The sequence below is a fragment of the Cyprinus carpio genome, chromosome B9, assembly GCF_018340385.1.
Source record: "Cyprinus carpio isolate SPL01 chromosome B9, ASM1834038v1, whole genome shotgun sequence".
NCBI lineage: Eukaryota > Metazoa > Chordata > Actinopteri > Cypriniformes > Cyprinidae > Cyprinus > Cyprinus carpio.
Window position 1 is genome coordinate 32,963,115 of NC_056605.1, and position 24,755 is coordinate 32,987,869.

Here is a 24,755-nt window from a genome sequence, read left to right on the forward strand (position 1 = left end):
TGACAGTATTTACACAACTATTAATACTTAGTCGGGCAACCCTAAGCCTTAATGACAGCCTGTAGTTTCCTAGGCATGCTGTTGTAGGAAACTTTTTCCTCATCGAAGCAAAGACCAGTAGACATTGGGATATATTTTATACAGAAGTTACTCTTTATTGAGGACTGTTTAACTTGCGACCCTGCCTAATGGTCAGGAAGTGCATACAGACAAATGGTTAATGTCTCAAACACCTGGACTGCCTGACGTGATCTTCTTAGAATGTCATCATCTTTACCTCAACATGTAAAACACAATTTACATAACTTTTTCAGTTTATATACTATTACATTGGAACCTAGATATAACATTTTATAAATTTGTAATCCAACAGTTCCTAGGGGTGTAATGATTCATCAATATGGATCGATACATCGATATGTCTGACAATACGATGCATCGATAGCACACGAAACGATATGTAATATAAATAGGCAGCTTATTTGGAACTGTCTACATTTTCACATAATGTCAGTCTATGCATTACCACCAACAGGTGCATTCTCTTTCAAACTCACGGATCAGGACTCGGTATAAGGACTGCCAAAGGCACAAGGTGAGCATAAAAGACACTCAGGATTGTTTGTGAAAAAACTTCTGAAAAAATTCTGAAAAAACAGAGGTGTTAATTATAGGACCTAAAAACTAAGACTCGATGGCTGCTCTGTAAATTTTTTGTTATCAGTTAGGAACCTAGGTGTGCTATTTGATAGCAATCTTTCATTTGAAAGCCATGTATCTAGCATTTGTAAAACTGCATTTTTCCATCTCAAAAATATATCTAAATTACGACCTATGCTCTCAATGTCAAATGCAGAAATGTTAAGCCATGCGTTTATGACCTCAAGGTGAGATTATTGTAATGCTTTATTGGGTGGTTGTTCTGCACGCTAATCCAAAATGTAGCAGCTAGAGTTCTTACTAGAACCAGGAAGTATGATCATATTAGCCCTGTTCTGTCAACACTGCACTGGTTCCCTGTTAAACATCGTATAGATTTCAAAATCTTGCTTATTACTTATAAAGCCCTGAATGGTTTAGCACCTCAGTATTTGAACGAGCTCTTATTGCACGATAGTCCTCCACGTCTGCTGGGTTCTCAAAACTCTAGCAATTTGATAATACCTAGAATATCAAAAGAAACTGTGGGCGGTAGATCCTTTTCCTATTTAGAGCCTAAACTCTGGAATAACCTACCTAACATTGTTCGGGAGGCAGACACACTTCAGTTTAAATCTAGATTAAAGACCCACCTCTTTAACCTGGCTTACACATAACACACTAACACATTTCTAATTCTCAAATCTGTAAAAGGATTTTTAGGCTGCATTAATTAGGACAACCAGAACCAGGAACACTTCTCATAACACCCGATGTACTTACTACATCTTTAGAAGAATAGCATCTTCGCTAATATTAGTCTGTTTCTTTCTTATTCCGAGGTCACCGTAGCCACCGGATCCAGTCAGTATCCAGATCAGTTGGTCACTGCAGTCACCCAGATCCAGTATATATCCAGCCCATAGGGTGGATCAGCACCTAAAAATGACCTCTACAGCCTTGAATGTCAGCGGAGACCAGGACAACTAGATGAGCCCCAGAGACAGATCCTCAGTAAAGACCTTGTCTCCTAGAGGGCCACCGGGACAAGACCACAGGAGCCAGATAATTCTTCTGCATAATCTGACCTTCATGCAGCCTGGAATTGAACTGCAGGTTTCGTCAGGCCAAAGGAGAACTGGCCCCCCGACTGAGCCTGGTTGTCCCAAGGATTTTTTCTCCATTCTGTCACCGATGGAGTTTTGGTTCCTTGCCGCTGTCACTTCTGGCTTGCTTAGTTGGGGGCACTTAATTTCCAGTGATATCGTCGACTTGATTGGACAGATACTATTTAAACTGAACTGAGCTGGATGATGGCATCACTGAATTCAATGATGAACTGCATTTTTGTATTATTGACACACTATTTTCCCATTTAAAGGGTTAGTTCACCCAAAAATTCTGTCATTAATTAATCACCCTCGTTTCAAACCTGTAAGACCTTGGTTCATCTTCAGAACACAAATTAAGATATTTTTGATGGAATCTGAGAGTTGTCTGACCCTGCATAGACGGCAATGCAACTGAAATGTTCCCAAGTCCAGAAACGTAACAAGGAGATCTGTAAAATAATCCATGTGACATCAGTGGTCATCCGCAATCATACGAAGCTACAAGAATACATTTTGTGCACAAAAGAAAAAAAAATAATGAATTTATTCAACAATTTGTCTCCTCCGCATCACCCTGGTGCCATTTTTGAATAACCTACAACTTTTGGAGAATATCAGCTAGAACGTATACTGTTCTGTGTCAGCTGTGTAAAGGTGACTTGACTTGACTAAAAGACTGCAAACACTAGGGTTGTATCCTTTGTTCAATTGGAGTCTGCTATTGTTGTTCCTTCTTTCCCTATTTCAAAATTTCTGCGACACCTAAAGAACAGTGAGGTAAGGATGGACTAGTGGATGGGGAAGGCCAATGAAGGAGTCTTCACCGCAGGGTTGGCCCCCGTTGCATTCCCCAAGCCTGTTGCATTCATTTCTTCCCTGGACTCCTTGCTGGTCCGTGTTTCCTATGACACAACACTGCAGCTGCTGTAATCAGCATCACTTGATGTGGTCCATGCCACTTTGGCTCTAATGGCTTGTTTCTGAATGACTTTATCATGACCCACTGACCTGGGATGATTGTGTGTCCACCTTCTGGTGAAGTCTGCCAACACGACTTAACTCTTTCTCTGGCACTCTGTACTGCCTTTATGAGGTTTTTACAGTAAGTGATCAGGGCATCTGAGGCAAAGTGTACATCAGCATTTCTAAGATCAGTCACACCTGGCATCTGCATTGGGCATCCAGTAATAACCTCATGAGGGCTCAGTCCTACCGATCTGTTAGGTGACACTCTCATACTACACAATACAGCTGGCAGCACTTCAACCCATGGTACTCCTTCCTGATGCATTTTGCTTAGCATGGTTTTGATTGTTCTGTTTGCTCGTTCAACCTGTCCTGATGCTTGTGGCCTGTATGAGCAGTGAAGATTCCACTTAATCTTCAACATTTTAGACCCTTCCTTGACTACCTGTCCTGTGAAGTGTGTACCTTGATCTGAGTCAATGCAATCTGGTAATCCACATCTGGGAATGAAATCAGTGACAAGACATTTAGCAGTATGTGCAGCTGTAGCATGCCCTGTTGGATAGCTTCTATCCATCTTGAGAACTTGTCTATTACTACCAAAATGTCAGTTATTCCCTTACAAGGAGGCAACGATATGTAATCAACTTGCAGGTGATGAAATGGTTCTGGTGGAGCTGGGGTATGTGTTGCTGCTGTGGTTGTTGCTGGCACATCATTATTTTTAGTTATTTTTATTTTTAACTAGTTAAGTCTACTAGTTCTGCAGCTTAAGCTGAAAAATGATCTGGAAGATGACCTGAAGCTACCAATTCAGTGTTGGAATTGACTGCATAACCTGCTCATCTGTTACCTTTAATGACTTGAGCTGAACCATCAACAAACAACTCCAATTCTGCATTCTCTATGGCAGTTTCTGTAACTTCACTCGTAGGTGCGTATGTAAGTGTAACACAATCGTGATTCATTTCTCCATCATCCTCTAACACAACTTCAGTCATTGCAGACATCATACATGAGGATGGGTTCGTGATTGATGCATGCTGTAAAGCAATATTCGGGGCTGTGAGGGTTGTTAACCAATTTCCCCAACAAGAGGGGGTGACAGAAGTGACTTTTGCTTGATTCATTAGTGCGGACACTGCATGAGGGCATCTTACAGTTACAGTTTATCCTAACACCATTCCCGATGAAGCCTGAAGAGCTAGATGAACTGCCTGCACTGCTCTAAGACATGGGGCCATACCTTGAGTGACTAAGTCAAGTTTACCAGAATAGTAATGAATTGGGCGTAAACTGCCCCCATGATCTTGCATTAGACATGCAGTCATACAGCGTAAGTGTTCATGGATATAACGCACAAAGGGCCTATCAGATTGTGCAATTCCTAATGCTGGTGCTTGACATGGAGCTCTCTTCAAATTATTGAAAGGTTTGAGATAAATTTCTTCCATACAAACAGTATTGGAATCTTTAACCTGGCCTTTCAACGATTACTGAAAAAACCTTATAATCTAATAGTAAGCCATTACAAATTGTAGATGGATATGCTACTGGGGGGTGATTTTATCAATATGTTTGGCTACTCTGTAGTCTATGGTGAGTCTCCATGTCCCATTGGATTTCTTGATGGGCCACATGGGTGAGTTACAGGGACTGTTGGTTTCTAGCACTAGCACTCCTTGCTTTAGCAATAGGTTTGATTCCCTGTATAGCTTCCTTATTGATCGGAAACTGTTTGGTAACAGGAGGTGGAGTTCCTGTCAATTTAACTGGTTCTACGCCTGTCAAAACCCCGCAATTTTCATTGTCTTTAGCCCAAATTGGATGATTCCATAAGAAAGCATACTCAGGAGTGATTGCATTATTGGTAGAAACTTGTGCTGAGGAGATTTTTCTGATAGCAGATTCTGAGGACATGTCTAAAGTTAGATGTACTTGTCTCAGTAGATCCCTTCTTAGAATTGCACCTGTATTTAATGGAGCACATAGTAATTTTTAAGTCAGAGTTTTTGGGCCTAATTGTACCTCTATGGGCAGGGTTTCATACAAAACAGAATCTTCATGTATTACACCAGTTAAACAAAGTTTAGTTTTCTTGTACATGATGTTTAAATCGTTAGCCAATTTTGTAGGAATTACTGTAATTTCTGCACCTTTATCAAGCAAAAAGTCGATCTCTTTCTCTTGTATGCTATCTTTCACAATTTTTTTTTCATTGTGATGGATTACAGGGGAAAGGTAGCTACTCACAGCCCCAACAATTAGTTTTTTTTCCAGTTCTTGTTGTGCTCTTAGAAGAGGCTAAGCGACCTGTCCTAAAGTTTCAGTGGACACTGGTGGAACTACTTCAGGGTTGTAGGCGGGCTGAGAAGGAGCAGAATTATGCATAGTATTTCTTCTACTATCTTGCAACTTCTTCCTACACGCTTTCTCCCAATGTCCTAATTTTCCACAGTAGTTGCATTTGCCTTCTCTATTAGGCCATCTATTGTCTTGATCCAGCTGCTACTCTCACTTTTGCTTTAACATCAGCATCTCTTTCCGATGTAGCTAAGCTGTCCAGGTTACTTCTGAGAGTTCTGATTGACCAAGTTAGATCTAGGACTGGCAAGGCTTTTCTGTAATCGGCTACAAGGTCATCTGACCAGATGCGGACTAGGGGTCCCTTGTCATCTAGCACACTTTCAGGATCATCAACTATTCCACTGTAAATTACAGCAGATTGACAAAACCTTTCAATGTATTCAAACAGTTTACTGGCATGTTGTAGTTCAGAAGTGACAGCAGACTCAAAACTGTTAATTTTAGATTCAGTTAGAATTTGTGACATCAGCTGTGTGACTTCTGCTAACGACATGTCGTAGAGAAGCATTTTGCTGATCAATATTTTTCTAAATTCAGAAAAATTACTGCATGCTAAGGGTAAGCTCTGGGATAGTCTCTATATCTTTAGATCCTAGCGCTTATGCAACAGTTTGTTCTTGGACAACAGAACAGTTGGAAGGAACGCTTTTAATTCCCTCAATTCCCTGAGCTCTTCTCCTAGCACCACATACCGTCACTGAATATACAGGTATCTGTTACTAATTGGATGGCTACATCTGTTTCAAAGAAAGCTTGTAAGTCAGGATAATTGTTATCAGTCTGACTATTTTCTTCCACATCAGTTTTTGCTGCAGCTTTGTTGCGGTTCTATTTCTTAGTTAAAGTGGATACTCTAGCACGGAGCTCTTTGTTCTGTTCCTCTAGCTCTGAGTTACGCTAAAATTGTTGTGTAGCTGGTGCTAATCCAAATTCTCTGTGGCAGGAGATAATGCCTTTCACATTGTTCTTGCAAATATATGCTCCTAGTACCTTTTTGCACTCATCTACAGACCAGGTCTTGTCTGGATGGATCTCATATTTCCGATTTAGTTCTTGTCTAACTTTCTCAGTGACTATTTGTCACGTCCGGGATACAAGGAAACACGATGAGAGATCCAAATGCAAGTACGTCTTTTATTAAGGGCAATCCAAAGAATAAACCAGTCCCAGTCAGTACCAACACATCCAACATAAACAAACAAGGACACAAGGCTAGAGCACGACAAGAGACGGACGAGAATAAACAAGGGATGACACCATACTAAGGACCGGTATAAAAACACAGGACATGACAAAAGCTAATGGGGAATGATCTGCGTGTAACCAAACAAGACACGATCTGATCACGCAGGTGCCGAATTGAGACTGTGGAATTGACTGCGTCCATTATGCCTACCAGTGACAGCTGAGTGCAATGAGGAGACAGGGATCGTGGGGAATGTAGTTCAGGAAGTGACCGACACCCCGTGGGGAAGGAGGACATCTAGTGGTTACCAGGGAACACCACACCAGACACTGTGACATAACCCCCCTCTACGGATACTCCAAGACGTCAGGGACAGGAAGTGGAAAAAAAAAACCCCCCAAAAAAAACAACAACAAACAACAACAACAACAACCCAAAAGAAGAAGACCAGGAGGGAGGTGGACAGAGGGCCAGGCCCATGTAGGGAACGGAAAGGAAGCGATGGCTCCACCGTGTCAGGGGCCCAGGGTGGACCGGGAGGCAGTTCAGGTGGCCACGGAGGATCCGTCCTCAGGTTGTGCAGACGGCCAGCTGGGGAGGAACCCGCCATTGAGCGGCCAGGACGGAACCGTGCTCTTCTGTGGAGACGTGAAGGTGCTCTGGACGGCCTGTGGAGACATGAAGTAGTGCCTCTTCGGAACCATCTCGGGCACCGCATCGGACAGCGCCTTGGGCACCGCCTCTGGCCTCCTTGGGCACGCATTGGGGGAATGGCCACCGCCTCGGGCCCCGCATCGGCATCGGGAACCGCCTCCTCGGAACCATCTCGGGCACCCGCATCGACACCGCCATCGGGAATGGCCCGGCCCTGCCTCAGGGCACCGCATCGGACACGGCCTGCATCGGGCAACCCGGCCTCGGCGGCCCTCTGAAATGCAGGACCACCTCGGCATCGGCCGCGGCAGCGGCACTCGCTCGCATCAGGGTGGCACACGCCTCGGTCGGGTCCACCGCCCTCCGGGACCGCCCCGGCTCCAGATCAGGGGCCTCGGGAATGGCCTCGGACCCTGCCTCGGGCACAGCATCGGGAACGGGCTCTGCATCGGGCACCGCCTCGGCCTCCGGAACGGCATCGGGCACCGCCTCGGCCTTGAGGGAACGGACACCGCCTCGGCGATCGGGCACCGCCTAGGCATCGGGCACCGCCTCGGCCTCCAGATCGGGCACCGCCTATGGCAACAGGCCTCAGGAACCGCCCTCGGCATCCGGAACAGCATCGGGCACCGCCTCGGCCTCCAGAACGGCATCTTGGTACCGCCTCGGGGGAACGGCCTCAGGAACGGCATCGGGCACCGCCTCGGCATCGGGAACCGCCTCGGCCTCTGACGGCATCGGCACCACCTCCATCTTGTCGGGCACCGCCTCGGCCTCCGGAACAGATCGGGCACTGCCTCGGCATCGGGCACCGCATGAACAGCATCGGGCACCGCCTCGGCCTCCGGAACAGCATCGGGCACCGCATCGGCCCTCAAGAACCGCATCGGGCACCGCATCTGTCAAGAACCGCCTCGGGCACCGGGCTCTGCCTCGGGCGGCCTCCAGGACGGCAGCTGGCTGCTCGGGAACCTCCTCCGGCTGGGCTGCTGCTCGGCCGCCTCTTGACGGCTGTGATGGTTGCTCCGGCCTGGGAACGGCCATCCCCATCTTGACGGCGAGTCCTTATTCTCCTCCTCCCCTGGGATGGCGGCAGTACTTGTGCTGTGGCGCTGGGCTGAGCGGCCATCTTGTGCTGTGGTGCTGGGGCTGGGGCCCATCTGGGGCATTGGCTGTGGCTGGGTTAGCGGCCATCTTGTGCTGTGGTGCTGGGCATGCTGAGCTGGCGGCCATCTTGGACTGTGGCGCTGGCTCAGCAGCCGTGACGTGAACACTCCTGGGAATCTCTAGGATTTTGTTCAACATGGAGAAGTAATCCAAAAATGTCTCAGCTGCCATCTTGGGCAGTGGCGCTGGGCTGGCGGCCGTCTGGCCTCGTGGCGTGGGGCTGGTGACCACCTTGCCTCGTGGCGCTGGCCCTGCGGCCATCATGGGCAGTGGCGCCACCATGGCGGACCTGCACTTCTTCTCCCCTCTCCGTCCGCCATGGTGAGACAGTGGCTCTGATCCATCCCACCCGAGCCCCGGGTCGAAGGGGGGCCATGGTTGAGAGCGATGCTGAGCCTCCTCTCGACCACTCCCTCCTCGGCGACCTCCCCTGGTCCCCCGGAAAACCACCAGGCGAGTTCCCTCAAAACTATTCCTCTCCCGCTCTGTGGCTGGGGAGGAAACATGAGCCGACATACTGCTGGATCTCAGATTGACGGAGTCCTTCTGTCACGTCCGGGATACAAGGAAACACGATGAGAGATCCAAATGCAAGTACGTCTTTTATTAAGGGCAATCCAAAGAATAAACAGTCCAGGCAGGGGTCAGTACCAAACATATCCAACATAAACAAAAACAAGGACACAAGGCTAGAGCACGACAAGAGACGGACGAGAATAAACAAGGACTCCATGACACATACTAAGACAGACCGGTATAAATACACAGGGACATGACAAACGCTAATGGGGAATTGACTGCGTGCAATGATTACTAACCAGTGACAGCTGAGTGCAATGAGGAGACAGGGATCGTGGGGAATGTAGTTCAGGAAGTGACCGACACTGTGGGGAAGGAGGACATCTTCACTATCTGACCACAAAGGAGTCACAAGACCACCTTTTTCAGTAGTGGGGATCAATCTAGCATATTTTCTAAATATTTGCTGAGTTTCTTTTTTACCACACAATCAAAACACTAAAACTTCTCTGATCAACAGAGGGTACACTTGTTAACACAGATCAACTATTGTTAACATTCCTTAGCAAGGCAGAGAATAACACAAATTACGAGCATTTTACGTTAAACTTCCCTGCCGAAACAGAGGGTAACAAATATTAACATGTAATGTTAATCTTCCCTGCCTGAACAGAGGATAACCAATTCTTCCCTGCCAAACAGAGGATAACAAATATTAGCACGTGATGCTAATCTTCTCTGCCTGAATAGAGGATAACCAATATAAACACGTAATGGTAATCTTCCCTGCCTGAACAGAGGATAACCAATATTAGCACGTAGCACGAAGTGCATGAAGACAAAAGGTTAATGTCTCAGACGCTCGGTCTGAATAATTTTTGGTCCCAAATTTGTCACAGTTTTACTGGTAGTCCACTGTATGAAGAATTTTTGGGTATAATTTGTCACAGTTTACTTTATTTATCCTCACTTATATAAATGAACCATAGTGTCCTGCACCCACTAGTAAAAAAAATATATATCTGGTATTTTTTTTTATTTAATTATATAAATGAGATAATTTTCAGAAATAGAAGTTTATTTTTTTTTTTTTTATAATCTGAAACATAGGTCCTGCGATTTATAGTCCAAAACCACTCATATCTATTAGAAACACTCAAGCTGCAAACACATGAAACGCATAGTGGTTTTTTTTACTGGTTTAATCTGAATGAGACTCAAGCATGCAAAACACATGCAACGCATAGTGGTTGTACTGGTGCAGAATGAGAGCAACAAGTAGTAAAGGGTTGCATATTTCCTTTTTTTTGGTATATTTATTTTGATTTAGTTTTAATCCAAATGATGTGTGTGCTAAGTGAGTGAACGTCAAAGATCACACAACAGGAGTGCGCACACTCTCTCTCTCTCCCTCCCTACCATTAAGTAACTTAACTTAACTACAAACTTTCCAGTGATGTCTGTGAGTAATGTATATTCACTCGACAAGCTTGCACATCTGCGCCACTGCGCGCTCCATCCACTCAGCGTGCTTTGCTTATAAGCTCACGCACATCAACTATACAGGCGTTAATACTGAATGTTTAACATTATATTCATTGCATACATATACTTCGTTGACATCCTTAATCTCTAATAATTCCTTTTTGCTGTCTGTTGTCTGTGTTTCTTGTCTAAATGTGGCACTTATCACATGCTGTGTGGTATCTGCATTTGGTATTGGGTCATTTTAACGAGTACGAGTACAGGAGCTCAGTATCGAATTGGTGCATCACTAATAAAAATATCCTGTAAGTTTCAGAACTCAAAACTTTGTCGTTAGTCTAAAAACAGCTTATATAGAAACCAGTCTGCCAAAACGACAGCTTGTGGAATGTTCTACTCTATGATGTGATAGTGTGGATAAGCACCGCCTCCACGGAAGAAGATTGACATTGCTGCCTGTTTAGCCCTGCCCACTGATTCACACATAAGGGGCCCTATTTTAACTATCTAAGCGTATAGTCCAAAGCGCAAGTCACAGGTGCACTCAGGGAGTGTCCGAATCCATTTTTGCTAGTTTAACGACGGGAAAACAGTCTGCGTTCTGATGAGGGGGTCAAAAGCAGGACAGAAAATAGCTTATTACTTCTAAATTATGTTTTTTTTTTTTTTAATGTAAAAATCTTGACAGCATTATAAGTGGATCTCAGAGAACAGTACAAAATAAAAAACAAAGGCAGTTCATGACCCCTTTAAAAATTACAAATTATTCTGAACAACATTTGCAGAACTTAAGATTTATGAGCTTTAACTTTGATTTTCTTAATGTTGAAATCAAACAGTGAATTGTTCTCAGTGATACTTACTGAACTGATCTGGATTCTTTAATCACAGGCAGCAGCTTCTGTAGAACTTTCATATTTTCAGGCTCATTCTTTTTTTTAACAAATTTATCAAGACGAAACTCATTCAGTTCCTCTTCTGATGTCAACAACACAAAAGCTACAGCTGACCACTGAGATGAAGAGAGTTTGGCTTCCTTTATTCTTCTAGATTTCAAATACTGTTGTATTTCCTCCACTAGTGAATGATCACCCAGTTCATTCAGACAGTGGAACAGATTGATGGATTTCTCTGGAGAGTCAATGGTCCTGATCTTCTTCTTGATGTACTCAACTGTTTCCTCATTTCTGTCAGTGCTGCTTCTTGTCTGTTTCATTATTTGTTGTAGGAGAATCTGATGAGACTCCACTGACAAACCCAGAAGGAACCGCAGGAAAAGATCCAGATGTCCATTTTTACTCTGTAGAGCCTCGTTTACAGCTCTCTGATGTAGCTCAGGTAATGAAACATGTTCTGATGAATTGAGCTGAAACCAGTCCTTCAATTTAGACTGTTTGGAGATGGGCTCAAACAAATTTCTGTATTTATTGTTTTTAAATAAAAGGTGCACATATAAAGCTGCTAGATGTTCCTGAATGCTCAGATGAACAAAGCAGAAGACTTTCCCCTGATACAAGCCCAACTCCTCTTTGAAGATCTGAGTGCACAATCCTGAGTACACTGATGCTTCGGTCACATCAATGCCGCACTCTCTCAGGTCTTCCTCATAGAAGATCAGGTTGCCTTTCACAAGCTGCTGAAAAGCTACTTTCCCAAGTTTGAGGATCATGTCTTCATCTGTCACCTTCTTCTCATAGTCCTTCTCATGTTTGATGTTGGTCTGAAGGATCAGGAAGTGTGTGTACATTTGAGTGAGAGTCTTGGGAATCTCTCCACTCTCTGCTGGACTCAACATCTTCTCCAGAACAGCAGCTGAGATCCAGCAGAACACTGGGATGTGGCACATGATGTAGAGGCTCCTTGATGACTTCAGGTGTGAGATGATTGTATTGGCCAGACTCTGATCACTGATTCTCTTCCTGAAGTATTCCTCCTTCTGTGGCTCATTGAAGCCTCGTACCTCTGTCACTCGATGGACACACTCAGAGGGGACGAGATCAGCTGCTGCTGGTCTGGAGGTGATCCAGATGAGGGCAGAGGGAAGCAGATTCCCCACAATGAGGTTCATCAGCAGCATGTCCACTGAGGCTGATTCAGATATATTACACAGTTTTACTTTGCTCTTAAAGTCCAGAGACAGACGACATTCATCCAGACCATCAAAGATGAACAACACTTTATATTCATCACTGGATATTTCCATTTCTTTAGTTTCGGGGAAAAAGACATGAAGAAGATCTGAAAGACTGAGTGTTTTGTCCTTCATCAAGTTGATTTCTCTGAAAGGAAGTGGAAATATGAGCTGGATGTCCTGATTCTCTTTCCCTTCAGCCCAGTCCAGGATGAACTTCTGAACAGAGACTGTTTTTCCAATGCCAGCAACTCCCTTTGTCAGTTGGGTTCTGATGGCTTTGTCTTGTCCAGGTAAAGGTCTAAAGATGTCACTGCATTTGATGGCTGTGTCCTCTGTTGCTGCTCTCCTGGATTGCGTCTCAATCTGTCTCACCTCATGCTCATTACTGATCTCTCCACTCTCACTCTCTGTGATATAGAGCTCTGTGTAGATCTCATTCAGGAGTGTTGGGTTTCCCTGCGTCGCTGTTCCCTCATACAGATGCTCAAACTTCTTCAGCAGATTTGATCTAAACCTGTTGAGGACTTCATGCCTATAAAATTAACTGCTGGTTTAGGTTATGTATTTATTTTTATTTCTTATATCAATTATTTGTAAATATAACAGACACTGTCTAACCGTGTCTACACCAAGTTGAAATGTAACGTTCATAACGTAGCCTATAAAAATAAAATAAAAATAAATTTATTTCTTTTTTCAATTATCAGGAGAGTTATGAGGGTTTAGGTTATGTATTTATTTTTACATCGTATTTACTTTGACAAAACACCACAAGACGTTTTTATATAAAATAAAAATTTTGTAGCCAAACTAATAACACTTTATGTGCAAATTTTGTTTGTGATGAGAAATAACAGTATATTTTCATCAGTTATGACACAAATGCACAAACCAGAAGCACAATATATGCAGAGAAGGGCTGGCCATTCTCTAAAAACATAAATGCATATCATGGCATGAATTGTGCGAGTGAAAACTTCAGTTTTGCTCATACTCTGCTCGGCAGCGTGTTTTGTTGTAGGCCTTCAGGCCGTTGTTTTTGTTGCGTCCATACAATAAAAATCAGTGTTAAGACATCTCTCCATTACGGACCATTCTGAACAAGAAGAAGTTTTTTCTTTATGCAAACGCATATAAAATGCTTCGTTAAAAAACTTAAACATCTCTCCATTAGATGTCTATAAAAGCTTAAAAATGTTTAAGAAGATCTGCCTCCCACGTAAGATTTTTCTAGTTACTAGTTGTTCATTTGTCATTATTACTAATCACAGGTTTATATTAAATTTACATCTATAATCCATAATGAGCCTTAATATATTCCACGCTCAAGCACATGCATTAATTTTGCCACAAAGCACAGGCAGAAGTAGCCCAATAATTGTGAAAAAGGAGACTTTAATTATTTATTAATAAACAAATGTTTTCTTGTCGGCTGCAAGATGAAATTCACAGTGCTGACTCTCTCCAAATGGACGCGCCTTTAGAGAGAAATGCAACCTTCACAGATTACATAATGCTTTCGTTTTGAATTGATTAGTTTAAAAGACATTTCAAGCTTTCTGTAGATATATTTCTCATGTATGTGAGGCACCCCAATTTTAAGTTATTTCATTAACAGGAAAAAAATCACGTGATCGAGAGGACGCCTCCCTGTCATGCATGCGCATTAATAATTTTCGCACAAACACTTGAATATGAATAATAATTCACATTTTGCATATGTATTACAAAGCAAATATTTTTTTTTACATGCAATTATCCTAAATAAAACCAAACAAGATTATTAATGAAGATAAAATATATAGACAAATAAGAATAAATGCTGCACGTGCACTCAGCATCATGCGCGCCGAGCAAATCTTGCACTGATATTTTAAGGAATATTATACAAACCTGCATTTAAATGCGGCTACAATTTATTTATTTATTTATTTATTTATTTTACTTAAATTACATGAAAGCAAGAAAAGAAGACTGAAGTTGTCAATTAATGAAGCTCTTTTTTACATCGTGTGTATTTCGTTGATTATAATGAGAGAACTTGAGTTTAACCATGAGGACGTTTTATTAATCAGTCAATTATTTTTAGTTTCAATGATTTAGTTAAATCGTGCAGGTTTAATTTATTTGTTTCTTGTTTTAATTAGGCCTAAATAATGGGAGCAAAATTATTCAGTGCCTCACGTTTTACTCAAACTTGTGATTACGAAAACTTGTGATTAAAGCGCCACTCAGCGGTCAAAAGCTGCAAATGCACATTGCAGACGCCGCGGCGGCGGTACGAGCGGCGTTAGAACCAACGTTTTGGATGGCCACCTACTGCAGCAAATACTATAGACAGCATTTTAATAATATAAAATGACATTCTATAATATTTATAAAAAATTTACCTGAGATACCTGATATCTCCACTCTTAAACTTTACTCGATGATTCATAGACCAATAACTCCTCATTGACACACAGCTGGACTCTGCTTCTGATCTCTTCTGCTGAACTGAACTATAACAGAGAGAGACTAAAGTGAATCCTCTAAATTACCATATTTAACAAAGTACAAACTTATATATTATTTTAACAATCACTTTAAAGTGCAATTCATGATCATTTAATTTACACTTTTTTATTACAAAAGACGTTAACACTCGGTTTCTTAAAGCTGAAATACTCTCATTGCTATGCAGTAATTCGGCAGAAATATTTCACTCTGAATTAAGGACTATGTTGTGTGATGACTTGACAACCATCAAAAGTGAGCTTCAAGCCATTAAGGCGAAATCTCTAACACCATGGTCTTGATGCAATCTGACATGTTGACACTGAAAAGTATGGTGAAGGATATGGAACAGTCTCTTTCCACCTGTTCTGATGATATCAAGGTGCTACAGGAAAAAGTTGAAGAAAAATGTGAAGACTTGGAAGCCAGGTCTCGTCGGAACAATATAAGGATTATTGGAGTTCCAGAAGACCAACTTCCTACAACTGTGGTGGTTTCCAAGCTACTTAAGGAGGCACTCAATATTGATAAAGATATTATAATCGACAGATCGCATCGCACATGGCAGTCGAAGCCTAGACCGGGGAAGTGTCCACGAGCTTTTCTGGCAAGACTTCATTACCACTCGGACTGTGTTGAGGTACTACGGCATGTCCGAGAGATGAAACAGTTCCAAGTTGGTGATACGAGAATATACATTTTCCCCATCTCACTGCAAAAATTGCACAAGCTCGATCAGCCTTTAATGATGTCCGCCAGCAACTTCGCGCTATTCCTGGAGTGAAGTTTGGATTTCTTCATCCAGCGAGATTGCGTGTCACTTACAACGGAGTGGAGAAACAGTTTAGTTTGCCGGAATAGGCCAGAGTTTATATAAACACCATCAAGCCTCCACAGAGCGAATGAACTGACTCGAGAGTAACTGTTATCTTGTCACCAGAGTAAGCTAATCCATTAATCTTAGCAATATGCCTTAGACATTAGTCACTGGACTTGACAAATGGAGTGATGTTTTGTTTACATACTTTGAGACTGTTGAAGTGTTCTGCACTGGCACAAATCCTAAATTTGTTTAATGTGATAAGAACTCAAACTGGGTTCCTATTTTCTGTCATATACTTTAAGTGTGGTGTTATTGGTTGAAGCAGGCTTTCTGCTTTAATATTTGAATATTTTTGCATTTTCGTTATTAATATTACTCAATGGTATATTCTGCAAGTCTCAAGCTTTTGTCTGAGAGTCTCTAATCGTGAGCAGTAGCTATGATATGGCTCCAGTTGGAGTCGGCATGAGTTCACATCGTTTGGGGATGTGACCCTTCAAAAGTAAATTTTTTTGTGGGTGTGTAAACAAAGGAAATTTAATAACTACTTTGTACACTAAAGAAACTAATTGTAATACTCTTTTACTAGCTATGAGTTTCCATCCACCCTCTTTGAAAAGGGGTTTACCCAAGAGTCAGTTCTATAGATTAAGAAGGATTTGCCATTCAGATTAATTCAGATTAGTAAACCAGACTATCAAAACCACCAAAAACCATAGACTTTCATAGAGGGGGTGAAAACATTTATACAATAAGACTTATGGTGAATTTAAACTGTCTACTGCCATAGCAAATCTTAAAATCCCCCTACTGAAAATACAGCTTAAACCAAGCTAAGCTGATTGGTTGCTTTGGCTGGTCTCCCAAGCTGGTTTTAAAGTGGTTTAGCCACTGTCATGCTGGTCTTAATTAGTTTTTAGCAGTTTTTTTTAACGGATTAACTGGTTTTAGCTGGATTAGCATAGAAACATGCTAACAACATGCTAGTAACTTGCTAATCATGTTAACAACATGCTAGTCTTTTGCTAATCATGCTGGAAACATGCTAGCAACATGCTAGTAACTTGCTAATCATGCTAATGACATGTTAGTCATTTGCTAGACATGGTAACAACATTCTAGTCACTTGCTAATCATGTTAACGACATAATAGTAATTTGTTAATCATGCTAATGACATGCTAATCATTCTAACAACATGCCAGTCACTTGCTAATCATGCTAACAACATGTTAGTGACATGCTAGTCACTTGCTAATCATGCTGGAAACATGTTAACGACATGATAGTAACTTTGTTAATCATGCTAATGACATGCTAGTCACTTGCTAATCATATTAGCAAACATGTTAACAAAATGCTAGTAACTTTGATAATCATGCTAACAACATGCTATTCACTTGTTAGCCATGCTTGCAACATGCTAGCAAACATGCTACTCACGTTTTAATCATGCTAACAACAAGATATAGCGACATGCTAGTCACTTGCTTATCATGCTAGTAACATAGTAATCATGCTAACGACATGCTAGTCACTTGCTAGTTATTCTAACATGCTAGTCACTTGCTAATCATGCTATTAACATGTTAACAACATGCTAGTTACTTGATAATCATGCTAGTCACTTGCTAATCATTCTAGCAACATGCTAGTTATTTGCTAATAATGACAGCAACTTGCTAGATACATGATAATCATGCTAGAAACACGCTAATGGCATGTTAATCATGTTAACAACATACTATTCACTTGCTAATTATGCTAGCAACATGCTAGTTTACTTTCTTAGTTTACGAGCCATATCATAGCTACTGCTCACGATTAGAGACTCTCAGACAAAAGCTTGAGTTCTTATCTATTTATCTATCTATTTATGTATTTTTATTTTTTTTTTTTTTTTATATATTTTTTTGCGTTCAAAACTTTAAAACTACTTCAAATTAGTTAAAACTGAAAACCCTCAAACTTTAAGCTTTTAAAACTACTTCAGACTTTCTGGTTAGGCTTTTTCAAGCCAACTTAAAGTTTGCCTACAAACTTTACTATCTAGTTTAATGTTGTAAGGTGTTTTTATTGAATTTTTGAGTGTCCATTTGTTCAAGAAGAGATGATAGTGTATTATCTGATATTGTGTCTTTACAAACATGATTATCTTTGTATTTGAATAACAGAACATCATTTATTTGTAATATTGTAAAGGATTTTCTATTGGATATTTGTGCCCTTGTTATTTGTGATGTATGAGGTGGTGATTGGTCCACATATAGTGTCGATGAGATTCATTGGTTGGGATTATTTTAAAAAATGTTGTGTTTTTAATAGTATGTATATGCCTGATGAAGGTCATTGGACCGAAACGTTGCTTGTGACTTTGGAAATAAACGTCATTATTCTGCAAGTATTGATAGTGTGCGGGATCGCATTATTTATATTTTTTATATTTGTATATTTTTGATATGACAAACAATTTATAATGAATCAGATTTAAATGATAATTACAAAATATTATCATTTTCCATAAGGATATAAAATTTTAATCACTTAATTAATGTCAGCCATCTTCAAAGACCAAGGAGAGGGAGTGGTCATGGTGAAACTTCAGTCAACGTGATTTTGCCAAGCAATACATGCGCAGCTTCAAGTACCTGTCACGGTTTATGCATTTTCCGTCTTATCTCCTTATTGCTTTTGTTTGTGTTGTTTGGGTTGTTACTGATTACCTATCACTCTGATCACTGCCACCTGTTGCACTCATCACCGGGGCTATTTAAACCTGTGTCTCACCCAGTCATGTTGTCAGATCGTTTCAGTGTGTCTGGCGGTTTCGGCTGTTCACTGCTTCCTGGTCTGGTCTCTTCCGGATTCCTGGATCCCGCCTGATTGGTTCGCCCATTGCATCCCTGCCTCGCTATCCTGAGCGGTGGAATCGTCAGCCAGCCTGCCTGCTTCAAGGACCGATTTCACTCGTCTGTGCTTTGTCCAGTTGATCTATATGTTCACATTGTCGAGTACTTAAGTTTAATAAACCTCTGTTTTACTCGCTATTGGATTCTCTGCCTTTGTTTCCACACCAGACGTAACAGAACCTTGGTGTAAACATCTCAGAGGACCTGACTTGGACTTCACACATCCAAACTCAGGTTAATAAAGCCAGGCAAAGACTGTACCATCTGCGACAGCTGAGGAAATTCAGGGTTTCACCAGAAATCCTGAAAACTTTCTATTCAGAGGCCATAGAAAGTGTATTGACTCCATTTAACCATGTTTGTGACAAATAAAAATCTTGAATCTTGAATGTTTAATCCCTATCCATAATACATCCCTAAAATCAGAGGGAAATGATAGTTGAATAACAAGGGTGTAGAAGCACCTAACTGTAACGAGGAGTCAGAGACGTTCGGATCCATATGCAGTAGTTTATTATAGAGTGGTCAAACAGGCAGTAATCCAACAGCGTCAAGTATGTAAAGGGATATCCAAAATCAGTAACAGTACCAGGCAGAGGTTGGGGGAGGCGGCAGAGAATCAAAGGCGGTAAACACAATCCAAAATCAGACACGGAAAGAATAACCACTAGGAAAACAATAGGAAATGCTAGACGGGGCCAAACAAAACTTCGCGGTGAGTTGGCGTGAGTGTGCTGCTTATATATGTGTGTGTGTGTATTAGCTGCAGGTGTGTGTGTAATTAGATGCAGGTGTGTGTGTGCAATCAGTCCCAGGTATGAGGCAGGATGGGAACTGGAGTTTGGAATGGAAATGGACACCAAATGCAAGAGTCCTGAGTGGAGTGCCCCCTACTGGAGTTCATGGGCACTCCAGCTGATGATCGTGACATAACCCACAGTCGATCAGACGGAACAGAAGCCCACCAGGGCGGAGCAAAGGACCACCACAGCAGAGCAGCTGGGACAGAAGCCCACCAGGGCGGAGCAGAGGACCACCACGGTGGAGTCGATGGCACAGGAGAGCAAGTCTGGTCAGGTAGGACTGAAACAGAGAACATAAACAGATTAATGGCGGCCTCCATAGCCGTGACAGGACAGGACGAGAGTTCACTGACGGCTTCCATAGCCGTGACAGGACAGGCCGTGAGTTCATGGATGGCCTCTGTGGCTGTGACAGCACAGGCAGTGAGTTGGTGGATGTCCTCCATGGCCGTGACAGGACAGGCCGTGAGTTCGTGGATGGCCTCCGTGGCCATGACAGGACAAGCAGTGAGTTCCTGAGCAACCTCCGTGGCCATAACAGGACAGGCAATGAGTTCATGGATGGATACTACTGACACCTCCGAAGATTCTGCAGCAGTTGCCGCCACCTCTGGAGGTTCCACAGCAGTAACAGTCTCCTTGACAGCAACACAACAGGCTGAGAGAACATCGCTTGGTGCAACAGACAGGATGAGACGAGGCTCTGGACGATCAGCTGAGACGTGACGAGGCTCTGGAAGTTCAGCTGAGATGTGACGAGGCTCCAGAAGTTCAGCTGAGACGTGATGAGGCTCTGGAAGTTCAGCTGAGATGTGACGAGGCTCTGGAAGATTAGCTGAGACGTGACGAGGCTCTGGAAGTTCAGCTGAGACGTGACGAGGATCTGGAAGTTCAGCTGAGACGTGACGAGGGTCTGGAAGATCAGCAGTGACTTGACCTGACTCTGGAAGGTCAACGGTGGCTTGACCTGACTCTGGAAGGTCAACGGTGACTTGACCTGGCTCTGGAAGGTCAACGGTGACTTGACTCTGGAATGTCAACGGTGACTTGACTTGACCCAGGAAGATCTGCTGTGGCTGCCATTTCTGGAGGAAGTGCCACGACCTGACCTCCCTTTAGAGGGCGCATGCGAGGAGCGGGTTCTGGACTAGTGGCCGTCTGCCTTGTCTGCTTCACCCTGTTGGGCGTCTGTTTCACTCCCAGCTCTACCCTTGCCGCCATGGCCTCCAGCTCTGCCAGTTCCACTCTGGTGCCCTGCTCTGCTTCAATCCCATCTCTCCACCCCCTCATGAACCTGGCCCTCCACCCCTCCCCCTCATTCATCAGCCAATCTCCTTGCCACACCTGCACCTCATTTACGCACACATATAAGCAGCACTCACACCCAGACACTTTGCGAAGTCTTGATTTGCTAGTAAGTCATTTCCGAGCGATTTCTTCCTGTCTCCTAGTTCTCCTTCTAGTTTCCTGTTTGGCTCCCCGACCTTGGACTGTGTACCCCATTTATGATTGTTCTCTGCCTGCCTCGACCCTAGCCTAGATATTGTTTCTGCCTCAGCCTAAGCCCTGTGTTTTGACATTGCTTTTTGTCTAATAAAAACCTGCGAATGGATTTGCATGCCTCTGACTCATACATAACACTAACTCTGGTTGTAAGGCTAAAATTAAAATTTCCTGTAAACTTACCCCTAAATTATGATTGGTTAATTGGAATGTTGATCCAGGAACATGTTGCACTTGGTGAAATCACATTCACTGTGAAACTTCCATCTCTGCAAAGTCCCGAATTTGCTCTTTACAGAACATCCAGACTTAAAACTGTGACATGTAAGGTGTTAGGGGTGTATGTATTTGTGTACTTTTTTTCCTTGTTCTCTTGTAGGTTGCAGGAGAGATGAGGATCACCTGTTCCAATTAGGAAGCGGGAGATATAAGTATTCCGGTTTCCAGAAAGAGAGAGAGAGGTGGAGAAGTGACATCGTCTCCACCTGGTGTTGGATTGCTTCATTGACTGGATCTGTTTGTGGTTTTCTTGGACTTTTTCAAATTGTGATTTAACGTCATGGTATATTATGTAAATCCCCTGGAATTATGTAATAAACTTTGGATGTTATTTTGAGATTTTTGGTGGATGGTTCCTTTGTTTGTTATGGCCACAAGCTGGCCGTAACATAAGGTCTCAGAGAAATTCACTAAAATATATTGTCCTCTATGGAGACAAAAACTCCATAGCTGGGTTTCAGGAAGATAATAAACAATTTAAATCAATTTATACTTTAAAAATGAAACTGAAACCACCAATAGGTGGTCTTTTTGAGTGCCTATTTTGAGTGGAAGCAGAAACACAACATTTAGTGTCTGTCTCTTTAAATGCAAATGAGCTGCTGCTCCCCACCCCCTTTTCCAGAATACAGCTGTGCCATTACAGATCTGTTTTGGTTCTGATTATCATGTTTATCGCGCTGAAATCATGCATTTTAAATCATATATAGATGTGGCCATTAAGAATGCGCATTCAGAGGATAAGGATCACGCGTGACCATGGTGTTGCACCACAGGGAATGCTCTAGCTCCAGGAAAGACATGATTAGTAGGGGGCAATCATGTTACGTACTGTACTGTACTGAAGCGGCAGAACGCATTAAACACTTCCATAATCTTTTACGTTAAGCTTTTTCTCCTATAAAGAATATAAAAAGTAAAATAAAATAAAAAACTTAAACTAAAACATTGGTCGTGCAAGACAGACAAACTAACAAACCCTTAATTTAAAAGTAATATAATTAGATGTGCATTAAATTTAATTGAAAATAAATTGTGTTTAGAGAGCAAGCATTTCCTTTTTGTTTGGCACAGACTGCAACGATTATTAATGCGTAACAGTCAAATATAGTTTTATTTTATTACTTTTTTCTTTCTTTTTTCACTTTTTTCTTCAACTTTATCAAATAGCCTACACTGTAAAAAAATCCAGCTTACATTCTGTATTACAAACTCAGTTTTTAAAGTTTATTTAACATTAAAAAAAGTTGAGATAACAGAAAAGTAAGTAAAATAGAAATTTAGACCAATTTGTTTGACCAAATTAATAAGTTGGATCAATTAACAACTTTAAGTCTGTTATTAATTCAATTCAATTCAAGTTTATTTGTATAGCGCTTTTTACGATACAAATCATTGCAAAGCAACTTTACAGAAAATTAAGTTTCTACAATATTTAGTAGTAGCTTATCAGTGGTGACTGTTATTAGTATTGCCCACAAAGGCTGATGAGCATGCGCAGTTCAATCACGGCACCCGTTTATTCCATCATTATAATCGCTCCGGTAAGTGTACTTCTATGTGCATCAATTCACAATATGAAATAAATGAAATTTGTTCACAATATGCACATAGGTGGCAACAGGTTAGTCAGTTCCCTTTCAGTCGATCACTCTCGACGTCACATCCATGTCTGACGAAATGGGATATCGTTTCGATAGACCAATCTACTTTGAGTGTAAAGTAAACGAGCCAGTGCACATTGGCATGCAATTACTGCATCGAGGTGCCGCTGATCACAGCGTTAGTATAATAAGGCAGCAGGTGCAATGCATACCAGCTTTTCGCTTCGGAGCCGAGCGACAACATCGCTCTGCTCCATCCAAGTGTCTTTAGTGAGCTACAAGTTCAACTCGCTCTTGGAAGATTTTGGTGTTGGCTGAACGGTGCTTCAGCGGTGGTTGTTCCTGTGTCGAGTGGGTTGCGCACCTCAGGCTGCACTACTCCCTGTTGTGCTGCAAGCAGCCATTATCCTGTGCACCTCAGCACATAACAGAGCATTTCCCTAAAAGAGCAATTTCTCCAAAAGAGCAATAAACGGGAGCGTCTTTGTAAAGACGACGGATCATCCTTATAAGGATGCCGTTTCACCCTTGCGTTTCTGGGTGCGGTCGTTACCTGGCACCAGGTGATGGTCACGATCGCTGCCTCACGTGTCTGGGCATCAAGCACACTGAGGTGGCCTTCGTGGATGAGTCATCTTCCCACTGTGGGAAGGTGACCATCTCAGAGCTGCCAGCCAGGCTCCGCTACCTTCGGGGGGCGGAGTCCCGTTGGCACTGCCGCAATCTGGGGCTCGTTCTGGCGGCCGACAGACGAGAACCACTTCCAGCAGTAGCGCGGGTGATGTTAGGGTTACAGTGGTGGCAAACCCCCCAGGGTTCTCCTCCTTTGGAGTCAGAAGGTTCTGAGGTCACTTTGTGCTGTTCACATTCCGGGCCTGCTCAACCGTACAGCCGACTAGCTGTATCGAGCAATGCTCCTGGGAGAATGGCAACTCCATCCCCAAACGGTCCAGCTGATTTGGAGACGTTTTGGAGACGCTCAGGTAGACCTGTTTGCCTCTCCAGATACCTCTCACTGCCAGTTGCTCTACTCCCTGACCGAGGGAACACTCGGCACGGACGCACTGGCACACAGCTGGCCGTGGGGCCTATGCAAATATGCGTTTACCCCAATGAGCCTTTTCACACAGACGCTGTGCAAAGTTCGGGAGGATGAGGAGCAAGTCTTACTAGTGGCACCATATTGGCCCACTTGGAACTGGTACCCCAAACTAGTGCTCCTCGCGACAGCCCCTCCTTGGCCGATTCCTCTGAGGAGGGATCTACTGACTCAGAGATGGGGCACCGTTTGGCACCCGCATCCAGACCTTTGGAAACTCCATGTTTGGTCCCTGAACACGCTTACGCCTTGAAGTGGAACCTGTTCATCGAGAAGACTCCTGGAGATGCCCAATTGTGGTCGTGCTTTCCTTTCTGCAGCAAGGGCTGGAGCGAAGGCTGTCTCCCTCCACTTTCAAAGTCCAGGTTGCTGCTATTGCTGCATTATCATGACCCCGTGAATGGGTAGTCTTTAGGTAAGCATGACCACGTCATCAGGTTCCTCAGAGGGGCCGGGAGGTTAAAACCTTCCCGGCCCCCCTCTATACCCTCTTGGGACCAGCTCTTTGTCTGTTATGGAGGCCGGCAGAAGAGGAATGCCGTATCTAAGCAGAGGATGGCCTACTGGATTTTGGATGCCATCATCCTGGCATATCAGGCACAGGGTGTACCCTGCCCATTCAGGTTGCGAGCTCACTCACCTAGAAGTGTTGCATCTTCCTGGGCGCTGGCTCGCGGCACCTCCCTGACAGATATTTGTAGAGCTGCGGGCTGGGCAACCCCCAACACGTTCGCTAGATTCTATAGCTTTCTTGTAGAGCCGGTATCCTCCTGTGTTCTCACCTCAAACGGGTAGTGGCAGGTTGCTAAAACTGCTCCAGAGTGCCAATACTGTAGACCCTGTTGAGATCCTCCATCAAACTTGGCAGCTGGATGCGGTGGAACGTCTGTCGCCAGGTGTTCACAATTAATCCGTGAGAACCATAAGGCTGGGTTCTATATTGAGACCTAAGCGGTACTCGTATGTGTATAGTCCACGGTATAGCCTTAGAGCCTGTGTTCCCCGACAGAC

General features: G+C 43.0%; 2 protein-coding genes across 2 annotated transcripts in view; one reads left to right on the forward strand and one right to left on the reverse strand.

Moving 5' to 3' along the window:
- The window catches only part of LOC122138547 (NACHT, LRR and PYD domains-containing protein 3-like), a 788,161-nt gene that overhangs the window by 339,736 nt on the left and 423,670 nt on the right, over window positions 1-24,755 (forward strand). The window lies entirely within an intron of this gene.
- Window positions 1-24,755, reverse strand: part of LOC109089392 (NACHT, LRR and PYD domains-containing protein 3-like) — a 61,649-nt gene that overhangs the window by 15,938 nt on the left and 20,956 nt on the right. The window contains exons 5-6 of the mRNA XM_042731944.1: window positions 14,629-14,730; window positions 10,959-12,761 (exon numbers count right to left, since the gene is read on the reverse strand). Of these exons, the coding sequence (XP_042587878.1) occupies window positions 10,959-12,761; window positions 14,629-14,730 (1,905 nt within the window). The remainder of the gene's footprint in view (window positions 1-10,958; window positions 12,762-14,628; window positions 14,731-24,755) is intronic.